This window comes from Bacillus rossius (genome assembly GCF_032445375.1).
Source record: "Bacillus rossius redtenbacheri isolate Brsri chromosome 9 unlocalized genomic scaffold, Brsri_v3 Brsri_v3_scf9_2, whole genome shotgun sequence".
Classification (NCBI taxonomy): Eukaryota; Metazoa; Arthropoda; class Insecta; order Phasmatodea; family Bacillidae; genus Bacillus; species Bacillus rossius.
The window spans coordinates 3359943-3381870 of record NW_026962013.1 but is presented as its reverse complement, the minus strand read 5'-3'; the positions used below and the strand labels follow the sequence as shown (position 1 = coordinate 3381870).

The following is a 21928-nucleotide window of genomic DNA, read 5'->3' as shown; positions in this document are numbered from 1 at the left end:
TAACCACTTTCCTTTTTATGAATGTCTATGCTTAATTTTTAATTACTTTAAATTAGTTATGGTTGAATCTTTTGTAATAGTTAGTATTTGAACATTAAGTTAAAATTTTAATTTGTTCTCTAAATATTTAGCCAACATCTGCTTATATCATGGTTAATTTTTAATATTCCACTATTTTATGTAATTGCAGAAAAGTGGTTAAGTGTAAGAAAAGGCGTACCGCCTTAACTTCGCCACCAATAAAACGATAAATAAATAAATAAATAAATAAATAAATAAGGCGCATGCGCAAGTCAATGTCCCCTGGGAGCGACTTCCCCGCGCACGGGAGACAGATTGAGGCGATCCTACCGAAGGCGAGGACTTGCACACTCAGAGAAATCGACGAGAATCCACGGGCTTTCGAACGAAGGGTGCTCCTCGAATGAACGGCCTTCGGCAAACTTGTGATGTGTTAACTAAGCATGCCCGACTACCACTGAACCAAATTCAGCTTTGGACAAAATATCCCGAAATATATGTTAGTTCATTTTCACGTTATAATATTAGAGACCGGAAAAATTCGTGGATTAATAGGCTGAAATTCAAACATGTGTACAATTCTGCTTGTTCTGCTATTGGCTCGCGGTTTAACTGGAGCTCTCTGGGCCAATGAGAGACTATCGACCAAAGAAGCGTCGAATCACAAGCTACCCAGTGGAGACGCCTCACAATTTAGTACCCAATGAACACGCGTGTTTACTTGAGAAGTGCAGAGCATAATGGAGGCTATCCTAGAGGTCATTGAATCCGCGAATTTTTCCGGTACTTAGTTATAATTTTTTATATCAGGAACAATTTCTTCAGATGTTTCAATGTATAAACATTGCTTTTTTGTTTTCTGTATCGGATGTTATCGCCAGATATTTATGCTTCTTGTTATCTGTCATTTGTAGAATATCCAACAATTGTTTACAATTCTAATTTTTGTTGAACTGATTGCGTTTCTTTAGAGTTCTTTTTCTGAGTTTCCATTGGCTGGGCTACACATACTCAGTTGGTTCTTTAATTTAATTTTCTGTCAATTTATTTATAAAATCCAAAAAAAAGGGGGGTTGTCTGTAAAGTCAGTTTACGGACGATAATTTTACGTGATAACGTCATAAGAAAACATTGATGAAAAATTGTATATTTTTTAATTTTCAAAATATTATTTACAGTTTTTTGCAATTTTAATTTAAATAATTTGTTTGAATATAATCACGAACAATTAGTTAAAAAAGCCCTCCTCTACCTGTTTGATATTGTAGAAGATTTTCTCGCACGGTGGTCGGCCGGTTCTTGCACGCCTCGGCTCAGGCGGAACGTGACAATATTTCGTGCGTGCAGCCGGGCGTTCATCGATTTATAAGACGTTATCACGTCAAAAACATGATTCGGAGGGAGGGGGGCCGCATGCGAGTGGTATGTAGCCCGAGAGTTCACGACAGACGAGAGAGTGTCTCTCGCCCGGACCGCCTGGGTGGAGGGACCAGGTAGACCGCCTGGGTGGAGGGACCAGGTAGCGCCGCGGGGTCCCCGGGCCATCCCGGCGGGACCGGTTACACTGGCCGCTCCGTGGGCCGTGCCGGGCGCTGCGACCCACATCCGGCGCGGCCCGCGCAGGTGTGTGTGCTCCCCTCGGGGGCTGAGAGCACCGGCCCACTCGCGCGACGAGACAGTCTTGTGAAACACCCGGTAGGCGGGCCTGCTGCTGTCCTTGTTCCCGCAACTCGGCTGCTTCCAAGTGAATTTCATCCACAAAAATAAAAATAAAATAGCCAATCATGGCGTAGAGACCGGAAAAATTCGCGAATTCATTTCGCGATACGCTAAAATACAAATAGTTATACCTCAGTGCTGCCTCTGCCATTGGCTCAAAACTCGCCTGGACGACTCCGGGCCGATGAGAAACGCCCGACCAAAGCTTTATCGAATCACAGGCTGCTACGTTGGGACGTCTCACAAGACAGCAGCCAATGAGTGGGAGGCATTTGACCGAGTGTACGTAGAACCATGGATTTCATCCTGCAGGTCATTGAACCCGCGAATTTTTCCGGTCCCTAGCTCATGGGGACTGTCAACAGAAGTGAAAACTTAAAACTTTGTTTTTTAAATGTGCAATATGACATCATTTATACGTCAAATGTACGTAAGAAAATGGTTTTGGTGTTATATCAGTACGAAATCATTTATCCTTACATCATTTTTTAGTCACAACAGATGTCAGTGGTATGTAAAAATTACGTAAAAATTCATTACCTAGCTATGAATTACCAGTGATGTCAGACCTAGGTCATGTATTCACGTGGTCAAATTAACTTCACTTACTGCTACTACAGCATGTCGGTGATGCGAACTTACAAGATTTTACCCATCCAAAAAGAGTCCAACACGCACATGATACAGTCGAGTATATACAATGTATTGGTGTATATATGCGTATACATGTACACAGGCCGCTGCGATTCGCCAGTCTGGCGCAACACGTCACTAGCATGTCGGTGACGCGAACCCATAAGTTTTTGCCCCTACCAAAAATCGCTCAACGCGGCTAAAGAAGTTTTCACTTCAAAAAATTAGAAAAATTTCTTTTCGTAAATAAATGATAGGCCTACTTACCCTATAGTGTTTCAAGAATTTATAAACTTATCGTTTATGTTGATGGACGGGATATTTTTCTTTATAGTGGAAATATGAGGTAAAATTATATTTGCAGCGTTCCTATGCACAGTGCACAAGTAATGGAAAAATCAAAGTTCCAAGGAAATAATTAATTTGTAGCTTTTAAAATTTTCAAGAGGATAGTCTGTTCAATAAGAAATTGAAAAAGAGATATTCGAGTTTATTTGAACATGTGCTTACTCCTTACTAGGTAAAAAAAATATATCAATACTATCCAAAGTAAGGGCATTTGGAGGGGGTTTGGTTTTAAATGATTCAATTCCTTATAACATATGAAACGAATTTATAGAATATTGTATTGTTTACAGTTGTAGGTCATTTTCCTTCCCTCAGATTTCAAAAATGTAGTATTTACGTACACTGACACTTGCTACTCGTTATTTATGATAGCACTAAGAAATATAAAGCCTGCATTCTACTATTATGTTTGCAATACTGTTTGCTTTTTCTTTTCTAAAACTGTCTAAAATTATGACGGTGTGTTTGTATATGTTTATAAAAAGGCCAATGGAGAATATATTAGGAATATATTGTTAAAATATATTGGTATAACATGCATGTAGTTCGAATTTAGTCTTTATTCGTTTGATTTTCACTTGATTTCTTCACAAATGAATTTCCAATTCAAACAAATCTTCAAGGATTAAATTGTCTTTCTGTAATTTTTAGTATGTTTTTAAATCCAAAAAAGTAACGAGTAGCTTAAAAAAATTGGGAATAAATAGGCTTGTGTTATACTTATATTTAAATAATGAATTGAGATGCAGTATTGATTTTATATGATTCTAATATTATTTTCTGTATGATTTCATTTATTTGTTTAGCTTGGCTAGTAAACGTTTCAGCTTTTATCCTTGTAAACTAAACGAAAAACAGCCAAGCGTATCTTGCCTAAAAAGACTAGGCTACTTATGTGCGATACCCTGGCCTAGAGTTGTTTGTGTGGTGACGTCACCGCAGCACGAGTTGGGGAGGGGAGGGGCTGGTTGTCCTTGAAGCCTGGTCCGAGCGGCTCAGGTTCCCACCGCGTGTCGCGTAGTGCTTCTGGAGTGGCTTGTTGGAGTTGCACAGCTTAGCAGTACGTAGCTGTACACGGCTCTACATTGCCGTACATAGCTGTACACAGCTCTACATAGCCGTACACAACTGCATAGCTGTACACAGTTGTACATAGTTGTAAACGCCGCCACTCTCCCCAAATATTTTGAGCATATTTGACGTGAATTGCATGCGAACAAATAATAATAATAATAATAATAATAATAATAAACTTTTAATAGCTTTTTTGACATCTAACAAGTTTTTTTTTTTATGAAATATGTTTGCGGAGTAATTCTACTGTTTAAAAAAGAAAACGGAATTCAGCCCAGTGTCCCGTTACCGCGCACAAGTATAAACTTAATGAAGTTGATGCAAAAAAATAGTAAACATATATCATTTAAACGTACAACGTAAAGATGTACCATTACATGAGATTCGATCCTACTGACTTTCTTTCTTTTCTGCCTGTCTACGCCCACCCTTCTGTGATGACTGCACTGAAGAGAGCGAACACTTTTGCAGCCTCCACAAATTATTATTTTTATATACTCTCCCAAGTACGTTGTGGTGACATTTAATTAAATAGCCTGTTGTTTTATAACCCTTAGAACTATCTGTTGGTGATTGTCCATATTGTAGAGAACTATTCCTGTGATTGTTAAAAATATTATCTTCTGTTAAAAAAAAAAAAAACCATAGCCACTCTACTAACTTGTTTTTATGTTCCAGTTTATTAAATATCGCCTGTTAATTTTTTTAATATATATCTCTAGTTAGACATCATATTTAAAGAAAAAGTTTTTTTTTTTTAAATGTAGATTTCTTTGAACCGGTAATATTTATTTTCCTCCATATCCCGCCATCCTTAGTTTAAAAATCAGTTGTATTTTTAATACTTGTTTACTCACGATTTATGGCAGTTTGGTAGTCGAATAACGGCATTCTGAGTGGCAAATTAATCCCCACAGACTTGACAGCATTGAGAAGAGAGAGAGAGAAGCATATACGTGACTATTTGCTGATAGTTTTCACGCTCACGTTTTTATGCGTGGGGAATCAGCATCCACGCACGTAATTTAAGGCAGGAAAGATACTCAGATGAATTGAATAAGGTCCAATACTTGGCCTGCTAGGCTGTCTGGTGAAATAAGGAATCTAGAAAACAAGATTCATGAATATAATTCACAACATTACTTTAAATGGAAAAAATTTATTTTAAAATTTGGAAATATTAGTATTTTTTAAAAATTTTTGGAAGGCCAATAATCATAATTAAAACACATGTCAGAATTAATTACTCGCTGAACCACATTCAACATTTCTCGTATCCTTAAGTATAGGCTAAGTAGTAAAAGTTTGAACAGTTACTCGGCAGTAAAACAATAAGTTTATTGCATAACGTATTTTTAAAATGAATGTGAAATAAAAAGGGCGGGGGGTTGGGGGGGGTTATCAAAATTGTTACGAAAATAACCAACGTGATTTTTGAAAGTAAATATTTAATAATTATGTTTAGTTTGTGTTGTTATTTATGATACAATAAAGTGCAGTTGTAAGTAAGGCATTAGGAATAAAAAAAACTAGGAAGAAATTAGCTTTATTTTATTTTTTATAATTCTGTCACCCACACCATACATTGACCCATTTTGGTAAGCTGTCCAAAGTATTTTTATTATTGAGGTTGTATTTTGTAAGAAGTCTTGATTGTGTTTTTTTTTTATTTTTCTCACGCAGTCGGGAAGCAGATGGATATGAGCGGGAGTGACACGTCTGTCAGGCCCTGAGGTTCAGGGTGACTCATCAGTTTTCCCCGGAGGCGGTAAACGTCTTGCTCGCTCGCCGGTAAATGTCAGAGTCGTGACGCCTGTCCCCGTGTCAGTCCGGCACTCGGCTCTTTCTGGTCGCGTCTGAAGTCCCTGGCGAATGCCCTGCTTGTCCAGTAGTTTTCTTGCTCGCTTTAAGGGCTCCGCCTACCCGGGCACACACACGGTGCGCAGAGCTTCAGGAAAAACAACGCGATTTACAAACTACTCAAGATATCCGAGTGGGATCTGCTTACGAAAAGCATTTAAGATTTCGCTGAGGGCCGAAAAGTACTTTTGATTTCGGATTAAGTTTTTAAACTGTATTTTTAGAAGAGTTAAAATGGCTAAAACGCATGTTTTCAGAGTAATTTTTAGGCGTAAAACAACCGGTACATATTCTTGAAAGCACTTAACGGACTTTCATAATCCCTTTATCATCATTTATCGGCCATATAATGTTACGGTCACCGCTCAAATTTCACAGTTATCTGACGTGAACGAGATGACTGCGCGCCAGTTCAGAGCCTTGCGCTTAGAGGCTATACTACGCTAGAAGCACCAGCGAGCGTCGCGCTTATCATCCCGCCTCACTAACACACATACACCCCTGACGAGGCGGGCCCCTTAAATGCATGTTTATTTTATCCCCGCATGACCCGGCCCAGGGTTTTCCCTGTGTCTATGCAGGTTTTACCTGGGCCCCAACTTATATAGTTTAAGTCTAGTATAATATAGTCAGTGTGCAGAGGGCGGCCACTCATTCAGCAGCATGTAACCTGCACTCTCGCGGATAGATCGCGCCTCTTCTCTTCGCTTTATGGAACTGCTTCCCACGTATGTGCAGGGCGGTGGAAGAAGTGCACCGCGACCGCACTCCAGCACGACCGGATAAACAGCAAAGCGACCTCCTCCCCCCCCCCCCATCCCGGCGGTGGGCCCTCCCGTCCCACGGGTGGGCGGGGTCGGGAGGGAGGGAGGGGACGTATTCTGAATACAATACAAGGACCGCCTCGGCCAAGCTCATTCTCAGGCGCTCCCGTATAATCACGCGCCAGGTACCGTTCATCGCAACTACAGTCGGGCTGCTCTCGAGTATCAGAGTACCGATAGTCCTACTCCCGATAGTTCTACTCTCAATAGATCTACTCTCAATAGTTCTACTCCCTACAGTTAGGGACCGGAAAAATTCGCGGATTCAATGACCTCTAGGATAGCCTCCATTATCCTCTTCACTTCTCAGGTAAACACGCGTGTTCATTGAGTATTAAATTGTGAGGCGTCTACACTGGGTAGCTTGTGATTACGACGCTTCTTTGGTCGATGGTCTCTCATTGGCCCAGAGAGCTCCAGTTAAACCGCCGGCCAATAGCAGAACCAGCACATGTTTGAATTTCGGCCTATCGCGAAATGAACCCGCGAATTTTTTTCCGGTCTCTTAGTTGTAGGCCTGAATACACCAATGAAACCGGTAGCTCCCACGAGAGAGAGAGACTGTGCTGCCGTGAGTTCGGCTGGAGGGGGAACAGCAGACACCAGGGACTCCGCCCCCTGCTGGGACGTGCGGGTTGCAAGCCGGGGGTCCACGCATCGCCGCACCGCGGGTCGACCCGGTGCTATCAGCGGCTCCCCCACGACGGCGAGTTCCCCGGGTCCCGCTGCTTGTGGAAGGCCTGGACGCTTTAGAAAGGAGAGCGGAAAATATTTAAAAAAAGAGGGGGGGGGGGTTGTCTGTAAAGTCGGTTTACGGACGATAATTTTACGTGATAACGCCGTAAGAAAACATTGATGAAAAATTGCTTACTTTTTAATTTTCAAAAATTTTTATTTACAGTTTTTGAAAATTTAATTTAAATAATTTGTTTAAATATAATCACGAACAATTAGTTAAAAAGCCCGCCTTAACCTGTTTGATATTATAGAAGATTTTTCTCGCACTGTGGTTGGCCGGTTTCTTGCACTCTCGGCTCAGGCGGAACGTGACAGTGATTCATGCTTTTCCGTGCGTTCATCGATTTATAAGACGTTATCACGTCAAAAAATTAGAGGTTTTACCGTCTTGCGGCGCTGCACAGAAGTGTTTAAAAGCGATTGTTTCCATATTCGTCTCGTCAGGTAAAGTTTTTTTTTTTTAAATTATTTATTTAAGCATCGTTCCTGTTTGGCGATTGTCGAAAACGAAAACTGAACCTTTGCGAAACACTTCAAAAACAGTTCAAGCTTTTCGGCCGTTGCCGTTGTTTACGGACAACGCAACTCGTGTAAATTTTTTAAAACAACGTAAGTCGCAAGATGTCAACCAACCTCACAGCTTAATAATTTGTAATAAAAAAAACGATAGAAAACAATTTTTTTTTTAAACCAAGGCGCGCTCAAACAAACTTGGCATATTTGCTTGGTAATAGATAGAGACCGAAAAAATTCGCGGATTCATTTCGTGATAGGCTGAAATTCAAACATGTGTACAATTCTGCTGGTTCTGCTATTGGCTCGCGGTTTAACTGGAGCTGCCTGGGCCAATGAGAGACCATCGACCAAAGAAGCGTCGAATCACAAGCTACCCAGTGGAGACGCCTCACAATTTAGTAACCAATGAATACGACTGTTTACTTGAAAAGTGCAGAGGATAATGGAGGCTATCCTAGAGGTCATTGAATCCGCGAATTTTTCCGGTCCCTAGTAATAGATTATATGTTATATCCATGCTGCGGGTGTGACAGTTGGGAGACTTTTCACTTGTCTGTATCAAGTGGCTCGTCGTCGCTGCAAGCGTGGAGCGGAGAGACTTGTCGCAGCCGCGCAGCTGGCTGCCCGAGGTCACGCAGCTACACGCAGTCCAAGGCCGTCGTGTACACCTCCCCCCTCCCTAGCTCCCCCCCACACGGCCAGGGGGCAGGCGGGGACTCAGGTGCCGTGTATCTGGACCGCGTGTCGTCACTTCCGGCCACTCCCGTGGTCCCAGCCACCCAGCTCTCCACTGGTCGGCGGAGCGGGAGACGTTCTGGCTCGCGATGGGCGACGATAGGACAACACACGAGTTTAAAGTAGAATCAACACACGAAATTAAAGTAGATTATTACAGGCCATTTGCAACATAACACAGCTTCGCAGCTTATTAAGAAAGTCATTTACAAAAGTCAAAACTGAACTCACATAGGTCAAAACAGGAGGTTATGGGTCGGCAGGACGCCACCTGGTACTCCTAAAGGGTCGCGGGGTTCGATGCCAAGTTGCGGCATTTGGGCCCCGCGGCCCTCACTGGCGATGATGTTATTCCCTTATCAGTCAGACGAGAGTCTGCTGAGGGGGGGGGGGTTGTTTCATTAAGCACTGATACTGAGCGATGAGCGACGATACCCACGCATGTCCTGCGTTCCAGGGGTCTCGTTGGAGCTCTACACTACACGCCACACCCGAGTTTAAATAGGGTCACTCGACATTCCAGCACACTTGCATGCCTCTGAAGCTCAACAACATGTTGCCGGTTCCGGTAACTTTCTTCATTGTTTAGTTAGCTGTTGCCTACGCGAGTTTATTTTCTTTGAAGCATCTCACACTTGCGGAGTGAAAAGGGGAACTATATTTTGTACAGTCGCGTGCGGTGGGATCGTGCCACCAGCGCGAAGTTTGACCCTCCTTGGGGCGAGAGTGTGAGGACAGATTGTCGACCGCGGTGTTGCTGGAGTAAAGCAACAGGGCGGCTACAAACACAACACTACATCACGCCAGTCGGGCGATCTAACTGGTGGGCAGAGCGACGACAGGTACACGTAAATTCCCTTAGCATCACACAACCTACCAGCGCACACGCAGGCCCTTGTGCCGAACCTATCCCACAAGACACACGCGCCCCGGCCGTTGATCCAAGTGATTCTAACAGAAGTGTGGGGGTGCGTCTTGATTTACCATGCACCGAGCGAGTCATAGGTAGAGACCTGAAAAATTCGCGGATTCATTTCGTGTTATGCTAAAATTCAAATAATTATACCTTAGTGCTGCTTCTGCCATTGGTCCACTGTTAATCTGGAGTAATGAGGGCCAATTAGAGACCCTCACTCGTAGAAGTGTCGAATCACAGGCCACCCAGTCGAGACGACTCACAGGTCAGCAGCCAATGAACAGTTGGCATTTGCCCGAGTGTGGAGAGGATATTGGAGTCTATCCTGGAGGTCATTGACCCCGCGAATTTTTCCGGTCTCTAGTCATAGGAACCTGGGTTACTGGTCTCGCACACACTAAATGCCCCGGTTGGCAGAGTGATGGTTGCCGCCGCCGATTTACCACATTGCCATCCGGGGCAGTAAGCATGGGCGAGGCCAGAAACCTGGAGTTTCTACAACTCGCCGAGTGCATTGTAATTCAGGGTGAACCCCACACTGGTGTGGAATCATTTGAATCTACGGCGGGGGTGCGTGTCTTATTGGATAGGTTTGGCACACGCGCCTGAGTGTGCGCTGGTAGGTTGTGTAGTGCTACAAAAGTTACGTGTACCTAATTCGACCGGGGGAGTGAAGCTCCCCACCAGTCAGATCGGCCAGCTGGCGTGATGTGGTGTCGTGTTGGTGTGCACTAGGGGCTATGGCAGTGTGCTGTAATTACAAGTGGTCTAGTTTATCTCGGGTGTGGCGTGTAGTTCGCTGATAAAAAGCCCAACGAAAGGTTTACATACCGTCGGAAACAGTCACACATTTATATATGTATGTCCGAACTCACAGATACAGATAAACGAATGATTCATGCAACGGGGAATTTTGATTTAATGCAGTTATTTTGACTTGACGACGTCTAATAAATCGATGAACGCCGGCTGCACGCACGAAAAAGTGTCCCGTAACGCACATTTTCCCGTTACGCTGTGTCCCGTTTGGCTCCTTGTACGCTTGCGCCGCATCTATCTCTCTTCCACTCGATTGGAACAACCATCGATTTGACTTTTTCGAGGCACATTAAACTTGAAACACTCCCATTCGTTTCCTACTTTTCCTATCACCGTCCTATCCTTAACAGAATAACACAGATTGGAAGAAGTTAAATAGCAAACATGTATAAAAGTTATAGTTAAAATAATCTCTTCGTTAAAGTAATAAACATATTTGAATTAATGAGTGGAAATAAAAGTAAATTTATCAATTAAATTGTAGATTTCATTTCACTCCTTCTTTGTAACCATACAAAATAGTGATAATTCAATTTTATTCACAAAAGAATGTAATCATTTAATCAATGTTTTGTTATGACGTCACGTTAAACTATCGTCCGTAAACCGTCTTTACAGACAACCAATTTTTTGACATACGCCATTGCAGTGTTGCACTGTTTGTCATGGAAAAATAAATAAAAAATACGAAGAAAAAAAAATTCACTTAAATCCAAGACTGAATCAGCTGAAGTCGCACGAACGTAACCAACGATGAAACTAAACAAGTATCATGGATAACACAACGAAGACAGCACGTCGCAAGTGTTGTCACTGGAAGCTTTTTGTGTTCGTCTGTGCTACCGTCGTTGTGTTGTCCATAGTACTTGTTTATCTTCATCGCCGTGTTTATGTGTTTGCTGCGTTGTCCAGGTTTGTTGTCTGCCTGCATTTAATCTGTCTCATCGTTGTTAGCCCGCTGTGTTCGTCTGTGTTGTTATATTATTTTTTCCATTACTAAGTTTCTTCAATGGAATTGTTGTTGTAATCTAATATTTATATGTTGAACATTTTTGTCCGTGCTGTCGTCGTTGTGTTGTTTATGATACTTGTTTAGTTTCATCGTTGGTTCCGTTTGACTGACACCAGTCTTGTTTTCTGTAAATTTTTTAACTTCATAAATTTTTTCCCCCTGAATTTTTCTATAACAAACAGTGCAAAACTACAATGGCGCATGTCCAAAAAACTGCATTACAATTACACAAATGAAATCAAATTGGTTGTCTGTAAAGTCGGTTTACGGACGATAGTTTAACGTGACAACGTCATAACAAAACATTGATGAAATGATTGCATAATTTAATGAATAAAATTGAATCATTTTTATTGAATTATCACTATTTTGTTTGGATACAAAGAAGGAGTGAAATGAAATCTACAATTTAATTGATGAATTTACTTTTATTTGCACTCATTAATTCAAATATGTTTATTACTTTAACGAAGAGATTATTTTAACTATAACTTTTATACATGTTTGCTATTTAACTTCTTCCAATCTGTGTTATTCTGTTAAGAAGGACGATGATAGGAAAAGTAGAATACGAATGGGTGAGTTTCAAGTTTAATGTGCCTCGAAAAAGTCAAATCGATAGTTGTTCCAATCGAGTGGAAGAGAGATCGATGTGGCGCAATCGTACAATGAGCGTAACGGGACACATCGTAACGGGACAATGTGCGTAACGGGACACTTTTTCGAGCGTGAAGCCGGCGTTCATCGATTTATTAGACGTTGTCACGTCAAAAACCTCGTGAGTGTAAACATGTAAAATGAATGACAGAAGGCTGCTTGGAAAAAGTAGGCACGCTTTAGAAATTCACCCACAGATATTTAAGGAGCCAGTCTAGTCAGGGGCGCATCTGTGCCAGTGAGGCGGGATGATAAGGGCGTAGCTCATTGTTGCTTCTATAGCGTCTTTCAGATGGCAGCTGTGATTTTTAGTGGTAACTATAACATTATATGGAGCAGAAATTAAGGTAAAGGCGTACTTATCGATAATTATAACTCCAGACCCGTGCTAAGGAACTATCATAGTTATCGTGATTTCTATATGCAAAACACTGAAAATTTATCTCCAAATAAGGGGATTACAACTTGAAATCAAGAGCAACAGCTCCACTTGGGAAAGAGAAATTCTTTCTTATAATTTGACGGAATTAAATGTCAATGGCCTGTCACAGGCTATACAAATTCGGAAACGACATATGAATCAGTTTAAATCCCGATGGGTTTATCTTACTGACCGGTCAAAAGAAACACATCAATAATCATTTCTGCTCTTCAGAAACGATGCGGATGAGAAAAAAACTACATAAAAATGTTAATGTTTCCATTTAGAACTTAGGTTTATAATACCTGCACATGTTTTACAAGGCGTTTACTTTGTTTCTATAAACCGTAGCTTAAATTGATTTTGAAAAAAAAAATGAAAGGATTAATTTAAGGTTGGATTCATGTTTTCGCCACAAATGTAGTTGATTAAGCTGTTCTAAATTGTTAATTTAAAATTCATTGAAAGAAAATATAGAACAGACCAAAGGAATATGAACAATTTGAAGATCTGCATTAAAAAGTATCTAATAAAAAACAATTATGTTTAGCTATTCATTGAGTCATGTGTAAAAAAATAGTCTGTATCGTTTTTTTTAGTGTGCCAGAGTTATTACATTGTACCCCATTTCTTTATAACATGAATTTTACACATTAAACTAATAAATATGCATTTTTAAAACAGTTTTTTTCTTGTTTACTCAATTCCTTTTAAATTGGATGTACAGCTTTTTTGCGAAAACTCTCCAATTGGTCCTGACGTTCTGCAGTGTCACATGCTCTTCAAGGGATTGTATTAGATGGTTAAGGAAATAATTTGTTCGCGTGGAATAGCTCAGTCTCACATACATTTAATTTTTTTTGGATACTTATTATTTTTTTAATTATCATTATTTTGTTTGACTAATGTGTCATTGTAATGTATTTTTATCTGCGCTACCACAGATGAGTAATGCATACCACGTTGCTTCTATCACCCCAGGTTATTTTGACATTCCATGATTTTTTTTAAAAGTTCTCATTTTGTTGGGTTTTCTGGAAATGATTTTTTTTTCAAACAATGATCTTGTTCGTACTAAGCATATTGAAAACATTCTTATTAGCTGTCTACACTTAAAATATTTATGAATTGAATATGATTTATATATAACTTGTATGAATTTCTTAGGGGTTTCGTGTGCTTCTCTAGTTGACGTACGTACTTGGTAGTTAAGTTGTACTAAAACATATTAATTTTTATAATTGAAGTTTCATTTAGTCTAATATTGAAAAAAAAACCATGTGGGTCATATACGGTTTTTTTTTATTTGGGCTTCGTTAAAATTATTTACGTGCGTTAGAAGTTATAAGTTACTTATTCAATCTAACTTTAATTTTGCATGGAATTAATTAATAGAAATAAAATATTAAAAGGACTGAAATGGTATTATAAATATGGTTGTTAAAGTTTAAATAAATGCTCAATATTCAGTATTAATATAAACATGTGTATAAATTTAATTATTTAATTTTGTAAAATAATCGAGATAAATTCTAATTAAGAACGAGAATCAATAAATGTGCTGCATGTTTATTCAAATTTATTAATTTTAATAATTTATCATATAATAATGTAATATTTAATAATACAAATAATGTATAGAAATGGGAATCAACATCACAAACACTCTCACGAAAACGGCCAGGAGACTACTAAGACACTCCCTGCCAGCGACAATGGAAGCTTACAAGCAACCTCACATCGTTATACAGACGGGAACATAACCTCACTTATATAAATGCACTTGAAAAAAGCTTATAAACACAATTTCCGTCACTAATATTCACAATAAATAATTGTTTTTTTTTAAAATGATATTGACGAGTATTCAATATCAATCGCTAAATAATGTGCTTTAAAAAGCACATAAATACTTTTTTATTTGTATGTAGCGTTTTTTTTTTCATCACACGGTGCGCGCGCATCGTAAGAATTCACTGTCATCATTCCCCCCCCCCCCCCAAATAATTCGCGTAAAGAAGCGTAACTTAAAAAAAGAAGGAAAACAAAAGCCAACCGGAAACCCGCGGTTGGCTGCCCTGCCGCGTCATGAGTCGTTCCCCTCAGAGAAAGTACTTTCGCCGCGTCTCTGGAAGAAGAAGAGTGCTGGTTGCCCCGAGGGTCCTGGATGAGGGGAAGGGTGGAGGAGGGTGGTGGCGTCCAGCCGGGGAAGGGAGGGGTGGGTAGGGGTGAGGCGAAGCGCGTGCGCGGAATACCGCCCGTCGCGCTCAGCGCTCAGCGCCCAGCGCTCAGCCGGGGCCGTCGACCGCTGCCTGAAACCTGCTGCGCTTCCTCGTTCCTCCGCGCCGTGACGGCGACCAATGCATCGATACATCGATACTCGAGGTCGAACCACCGCTACTTTTTTTATCGATAAATTAATGTCGATAAGTGTAATATCGATATTTTCCACAATGATATCGAGTCCTGCGCGGGGACGGCGACCATGTATCGATACATCGATACCCAAAGTTGAAACACCGCTACCTTTTTTTATCGATAAATTAATGTCGATAAGTGTAATATCGATATTTTCCGCAATAATATCGAGTCCTGTGTGGGGACGGCGATCTTTTATCGCTAAATTAATGTCGATACATGAATATAGATATTTCCCCCCATTAATATCGAATTAGAAAAAAAAACTAATATTTCTTTACTTTTTTTTAACGATTGGAGAATTATATAATCCCGCGTCGATTTTTCACCCTTATAGTGTAAATACTCCATAGAAAGGCACCGATAATCATCTTCAGTCTCAAAGGCATCTTAAAAAATTTTTTTTGTGTGTGAAACTTAGTCAATTAAATACAACTAGTAATTTTTTTAATATATTTTACACGAATTTTAAAGTTGTGTTTATTTCATAATAAAATTAATTCAGTTAAAAAAAAAATCAATTCCAAGGTACTTTCACTATGACAAAGTTTCATTTGACACACTTTAACGTTTGGTACGTCTCCCGATGACAAGAAACGCGAACACATACGGGTGCATGGCGCCAGTCCGCCATCTTGCCTTGGGCTCGTGGGTGCAGCAGGAGAGGTAACGCTATTCCCCAGCATGCAACACTAGCGGCGCCGCCTAGCAGTCCGCAGCTCGGAGGATACAAGTAGGCGGGAGTTTTGATTTCGTCCACCTGTGTTTTTAGTATTTGAGAACGCGGATACTGGCGGAAGATGTATTTTCGTGAGCCGTAGTCACGACAAGACGAGGCTAGTGCATTTCAGAATCGAGCCCCTGCCCCCTGGTACCTGTTATCCCGGAAGCTCGAATTTACCTTCGTACACATTGGAAGTTCCCTTTCCTTCGCGTGCATCGAAGTTTCCTTCGCGTGCATCGAAGTTTCCTTCGCATCATCGAAGTTTCCTTCGCGTGCATCGAAGTTTCCTTCGCGTGCATCGAAGTTTCCTTCGCGTGCATCGAAGTTTCCTTCGCGTGCATCGAAGTTTCCTTCGCGTGCATCGAAGTTTCCTTCGCGTGCATCGAAGTTTCCTTAGCGTACATCGAAGTTTCCTTCACATATATCGAAGTTTACTTAGCGTACATCGAATTCTCTTTCGCGCACATCAACGATAATCGAAGTCTCCTTCGCGCAAGTCTCTTCAGTGCTTTCAAGAATCCGTACCGGGAATTTCATGTCGGGCAAATTATTCTGGAAACACTCGTTTTAGCCATTTTCTCCCTCCTAGAAATACGTTTAAAAAACGAAATACTGAATCATGACTACCCATCCACCGTAGCGTAGTCTTAAATGCTTTTAGTAAGCAGACCCCACTCGGATATCAGGAGTAGCTTTCAAGAATCTGTACCGGTTTTTTTACGCCTACGCCTAAAAATTACTCTGTGAACACGCCTTCTAGCTCTTTTAACTCTTTAAAAAAAATACAGTTGAAAAACTTAATCCGAGATCAAAAGTTCTTTTCGGCCGTCGGCGAGCTCTTGAATGCTTGTCGAAAGCAGATCCCACTCGGATACGTTTGAGTGGTTTTGAAATCGCGCTGTTTTCCCTGAAGCTCTGCGCACCGTGTGTGTGTGTGTGTGTGTGTGTGGTCGTTGCTGCGCGGGGCGCAGGCGTGTTCGTCGTGCTCAGCAGCGGAGACCCCTGGACGGTCGGTGTGGGGTCGTTACCACAACGCCGAAATACCAAAACGCCGAATGTCAAAATTGACCGCAACGCCGACAGCTAGAAAACTGCTGTGTTACCACAACGCCGAAACAACAACTGAATGAATTTGTGTGTGTTTCTTAAATGTACCTTAACGCCGAAATACCACAATCAAACCTAACCTTATCCTACCCTAACCCAACCTAGCGTAATATAACCTAACCTAACTTAACCTAGCATATCCTAGCCTATCCTAGCGTAGCCTAACCTAACCTAGCCTAACCTAAACCTAGTCTAACCTAACCTTTGTGGCAGTCCTGCAATGACATTCTTCGGCGTTGTGGTAATTCGGCGTTGTGGTCAATTTGGCATTTCGGCGTTGTGGTGCGTCCCCGTCGGGGTGCGCAGGGCTCGTCGTGAGTCGAGGCGCGGCAGTTGTCCACGTGACGCCGCGTGTCGTGGGTGGGAAAGAGGAGGGGGGGGGGGTGTGATCGCCGCGACCTGGCGTGCGACTGGGCCAATCCCCCGTCCCTCCCACCCGGGATCCAGGTCACAGCGGCGGTGCGGGCCCAAGGACTGCGCCCCCTGAAACTATCTGCACGACGACCCTGGCCCGCAGACAACTAGATACCTACATTTTGCGATTGGCTAAGATTCAAGTACGTGAACTGTAGTGTGCATGCTTCTGCACGTGGTTTTTTTTTTTTTTTAAGGTAATCTGGAGACCTTTTGTGCCAATTAGAAACATTCCACCGAAGAAGCAGCGAACCACTGGCAACCCAGTTGAGGACCTCTCACGAGTCAGCAGCCAATGAGCAGGAGGCATCTGCTCGGCCATGCGGTCCCTAGCAAGAACCAAGAGCAAGTGTGGTCCAATAGCGTGCACCGCAGTCCACGGGAGGGGAACCTTCTGATCTCGGAATCGCTCAGCGAGCACGTTCAAGCGGCTTGATTTTGTGTTGAACAGTCAACTGTATGTTGTGCGCTTTACGAGAACAGACACAGCACAGAGAGAGATAAAGAGAGAAAAGGATAGAGAGACAGAGGGAGAAAGAGAGATGAATACAGATAGAAAAGAGAGAGAAAGAGAGATAAATACAGATAGAAAAGAGAGAGAAAGAGAGATACAGTGATTGTCATCCAGCAGTTGGTGCTACTGCTAGGTCCGGGCAGTGATGAGAAAGCAGGGATAGGGGTTCATTGTGGTATAATAAACGTGAGTGGTGACTAGAACTGTGTGAATTAAATTAAGAAGTGGTTTCGAGGTAAAAAAAAATGTTAATTATTGCAGTGTAAAAATTGTTTTTTTTTGAAGTTGAAAAAAGATATGATTGCTGAATTGATTATTCTTCCTATCAATTATGTTTGAATGTTTAAATGGCAAAATTATATTTTCTGTCAAAGTTTGAGACCGAAGGATTTTCTATTATTTTTTTATTATTTATGCATTCTTCCCCTCTGAAAACTGAGAATGTATTCTGTTCTATTTCATGTTAATGTGCCTAATTTTAAAAGCCACAGCTTTACGAATTGGAATGCTGCGAGAATGTGTTACATTATATGATCCTGATTGAAAACTTAGGGCTTAAAAAGTGATAACATTAATTTTTTTTTTTTCGTTTCAAGTGTTGTCATGTGATATGTACATTATTTATGGTTTCGTGGTGTTGACGTTTGCCTGTAGCACTACTGTCGGTGTTGACGTTGGCCTATATCAGTGCTGTTGGTGTTGGTGTTGCTGTTGGCCCTTAACAGTTACGTTGGTGTTGGTGTTGGCCTGCAGTAGTGTTGTTGTTGTTGTTGCAGATGGCGAGGACGGCGGCGGTCCTCGTGTGCTGGTGGCTCTCGCTGCGGTGTGTGTTCGCCAAGCCCGGTGAGTGCACCACTCGTTCCGTAACCAGAGGCCCTGTGCGTCGAGTCGCATAGCCCACCTGTAGTCTGTCCCACGCCAAGTTTACAGTACAGAGCAAGTGAACACCACTGTTGCTAGTTGATACTACCACTCTTTTTAACATGTTATACCCCACACCATATTTATGTATAATTAGTTTTAATATTTATTGATTTTACCTTTTTGCTGATTTTATGAGATTAATGATTAGTGTCTATTGACAATATTATTAGTTTTCATTATGATATGCTAAACACCAATTATGATTTCACAGGAGAAATTATTCGCAGCAGTTGGTAATTATTAATACTAAGGCTTCCCTTTAAATTATGTGCTGTGCTCAAAAGAGTAAGAAATTTTAATATTATATATAGGCTATATAAAAGATGACAAAAACATTTGAAACAAATATTTCCTTTTTCTATTACACTCTTTAGAAATAAAAATTGAATATATTGTGGTGGTGCTCTTTATGAAATACCACAGGCAAAATTTATTTCCAGAATTCTCATTTAATTTTTTTTTTGGATAAAGCAAAATGTTTTCAGTACATTAAAAAAAATATTACAATACAAATTGGTGTATAAAACTTATTGTGCTGTATGGTCTATAACTATCAACATGGCACACGGAAACACAGACAGGTCTAATGGGAGGAATCGTGAATTTGAAAGAGAGTAAATGCTCGTTTAAATTCACACTGCAAACTAAAGTATGAGACACGCTATATATGTGGAAACTCAGTTATTGTATTTCTATCCAGTGGATGTATTTCCAGCATTATGATTATGGCCCTATTCGTGACTTTTTATTTGATTTTTTTTTCTTACTGCATGAAATTAAATAATTACTGAATACAAAATTTATGTAGATAGAAATGAAGTGATCCTTAATATTGGGCCAGACTGAGGCTTAAAACAAAAAGCAGTAAGAATAATCTCAACAGAAATAACTTGAGGCAATGAACTTGGTACAATATAATTTTTATTTTGTTACGAAGCCTGAAATCCGTGTAAAATTTCTGCTAGTTTGTATTGTCTCTGGCATGGCATGGTCGACGGAAAGACTGGTATTTTTTTATTATTATGCAAATTTCCTTTCTGAAAAATGAGAATCTTTAAATGCTATTTTTTGTGTTAATGTGCCTAGTTTTAGCGGCCACAGATTTACGAATTGGAATTCACGGAGAATGTGTTACATTATTGTCCCATACGATAGTTTACGTGAATCAGACTGCACTGACCATAATATATATTGAAATGAGCATAGTGATACTGGTACAAAGTTGGGTATCAGTGTTGTTTGAAAAAGAGGATGGAATTATCATTAAAATGTCTGAGACGTATAATGGCAGTTTAGAACCCATATCAATGAGAAAGAAATGGCGTCCAAACAGCTTCTTTGAGAGTTTCATGTCTTCAGTGGAATCGAAGAATGAATTAATATATTTATGATAGCTAAAATATTATACATAACCCTATTGGAAATGTCCAAACAAATTGTCACAATTAAAATGCTAACACCGGATCCAATCTCAGAGTTAAGAGTTTATAGTTGCGAATTATTGGTTGCAAACGTATGCAAAAGTATATGTCATGCGCTGTTGCTGTCATCTGTAACAGGCTGTAAAGATGGATCTGTTCAAAACTTCTGTTTTTAAATATCCCAGCAACATCGAGAAATATTCGTTACATAAGTTTGACACGCTAACGCTTTTACCTACTCACTTCCGTAGAAAAAAAACGTTTCTCTTCAAATAATGATTGATGAGAAGTTTAATTGATTAATCTGTAATATTTTTCTCATTAAATATTTGAAAACCAATATTTAGGTTTTGTTCTTGGAACGAATTTTAAATGGACAAAGTTTTGTTTTCCCTTTCGACGTTTGAATGAGCGCAGTAGACGTCCCAAGCAGAGCAGACACGAGCTCCCGGTCGACCGAACCGCCTGCGCGGTGTTGCGCACGCAACCGGTTGCGAACATCTGCGTGGCGGGTTGCCGCGCGCGGCGCTGCAGGCGCCCACCAGGATGTCATCGGGGATTGCGGTTGTGTCATGACGAGTCCGGAGTTGAGTCAGCCCGGGGTGTGTCGCGAGACTTCCTTCCCTTTCCAACCCCCCTCCCTTTTTACTCCCCCTCCCCCCCTCCTCCAATCCCTCCTCCATCCCCTCCTCCACCCACTCCTCCACCCACTCCACCACCCCTTCCTTAAAGTTACGACCGCCTCGGGCATGGCCATGTGCAGGCCAGAATCTCGAGTCTTTTTGAAATGATTGTGACATCCGAATACTGCACGATTTGGCATTTCAACTACATAAAACTAGGTTCGCACGAGACGGAGATGAAATGGATGGGAAGCGCCTGGAAGAAGAGCGCTGGCTACAACCAAGGTGACGTAGCAAGGGAGCGCGTGGAGGGGGAAAACCTGCGCACGGTTTCACCTCCTCTTCCTTACATCATGGCATCGGGGCGACCTGAATCACTCAAGGAGCCCTGCTTTATCTCGCTTTTTATTTTTTTGTTCGCTTTCGTACAACTGTCACCACACGTTAGGATGAGAATTTGCTATGAAGCTAACTACGGTCGACATGTAGAATTATTGTGTGAAGTCGTTGGAAACGTTGCTTTAAATTTTGTCTTGCGTAGCATATTGAATGAACTTCACTTATTCCGTGGCTGATATTCCTTTTACCATTTCTAAAAACGTACTTAGCCATCAATGTACTGTCTTTTTTTCCCATACCGCCTTTGCTTGGAAAAAAAAACCGACACGAAGTTTCCTGCCTGAGGCAGGGTCAGCATGGATGGAGTGGCGCTGACACTCACAGCAGCCGGCTGCCCTGCCAGAGGGACAGACCTGTCGCTCCGGCCAGCCCGGGGAATGGGCGAGGTGAGGTTAGTTGTGGTATGAAGCATTGACGGAATAAATTGGTGAGGGAAACGGGAGTACCCCGAGGAAACCCACAGGCCATGGAAAGCGTGCCTCCTCTTTACTAGCTCAGCTAAAGAAACTACGCACGATTTTAAGTAAAAATTATGATTACCGTGCTAGTAACACATTCTCCAAATAGTTTGTACATAAATTAACGGACTTCCTAATAGCGTATACATAACATTTTTTTATTTTATTATTCGTTATAAGCATTGTAGGCATACAAATTTAATCCACAAATTTCCTTTCGTTCCTGTTCAGTTTTCCGCTTTGGGAATGAATAAAAACACTATATCTACGTATTTCTGTAAGCATTACTGTACCCAACCAAAAATCAGTCTGCGATACCTTTTCGCCTTTTATAACCATCCGTAATGCTGATCGTTTTGAACAGTTTCCCCTGAAGGCTGGCCCACGCAGTGTCTCGACTTCTGCCGTCCTGCAGGTAGTTACTGAGTTCGCCGCCAGAGTCGCCAGCAGTGCCGATAGCCTACTATTGAAAACGAAAATAAACTATTATCAACGACAAGCAATTGAAACGTTAGCATTTTTGACACGGAACGTTGATTAACGTTCTGTCGAATGTGCTTGGGTGTACTCTAGTTGGTGTTTCGGTATATTTAAGAGCGAGGCGCCTCTTTTCTTCCAAGGTTGGTAGCGCAC

At 41.2% G+C, this 21928-nt stretch overlaps 1 protein-coding gene across 1 annotated transcript in view; it reads left to right on the top strand.

Moving 5' to 3' along the window:
- LOC134542967 (cadherin-99C) overlaps nt 1–21928 on the top strand; it is a 145915-nt gene that overhangs the window by 31679 nt on the left and 92308 nt on the right. The window contains exon 2 of the mRNA XM_063387601.1: nt 18247–18313. Within this exon, the coding sequence (XP_063243671.1) occupies nt 18247–18313 (67 nt within the window). The remainder of the gene's footprint in view (nt 1–18246; nt 18314–21928) is intronic.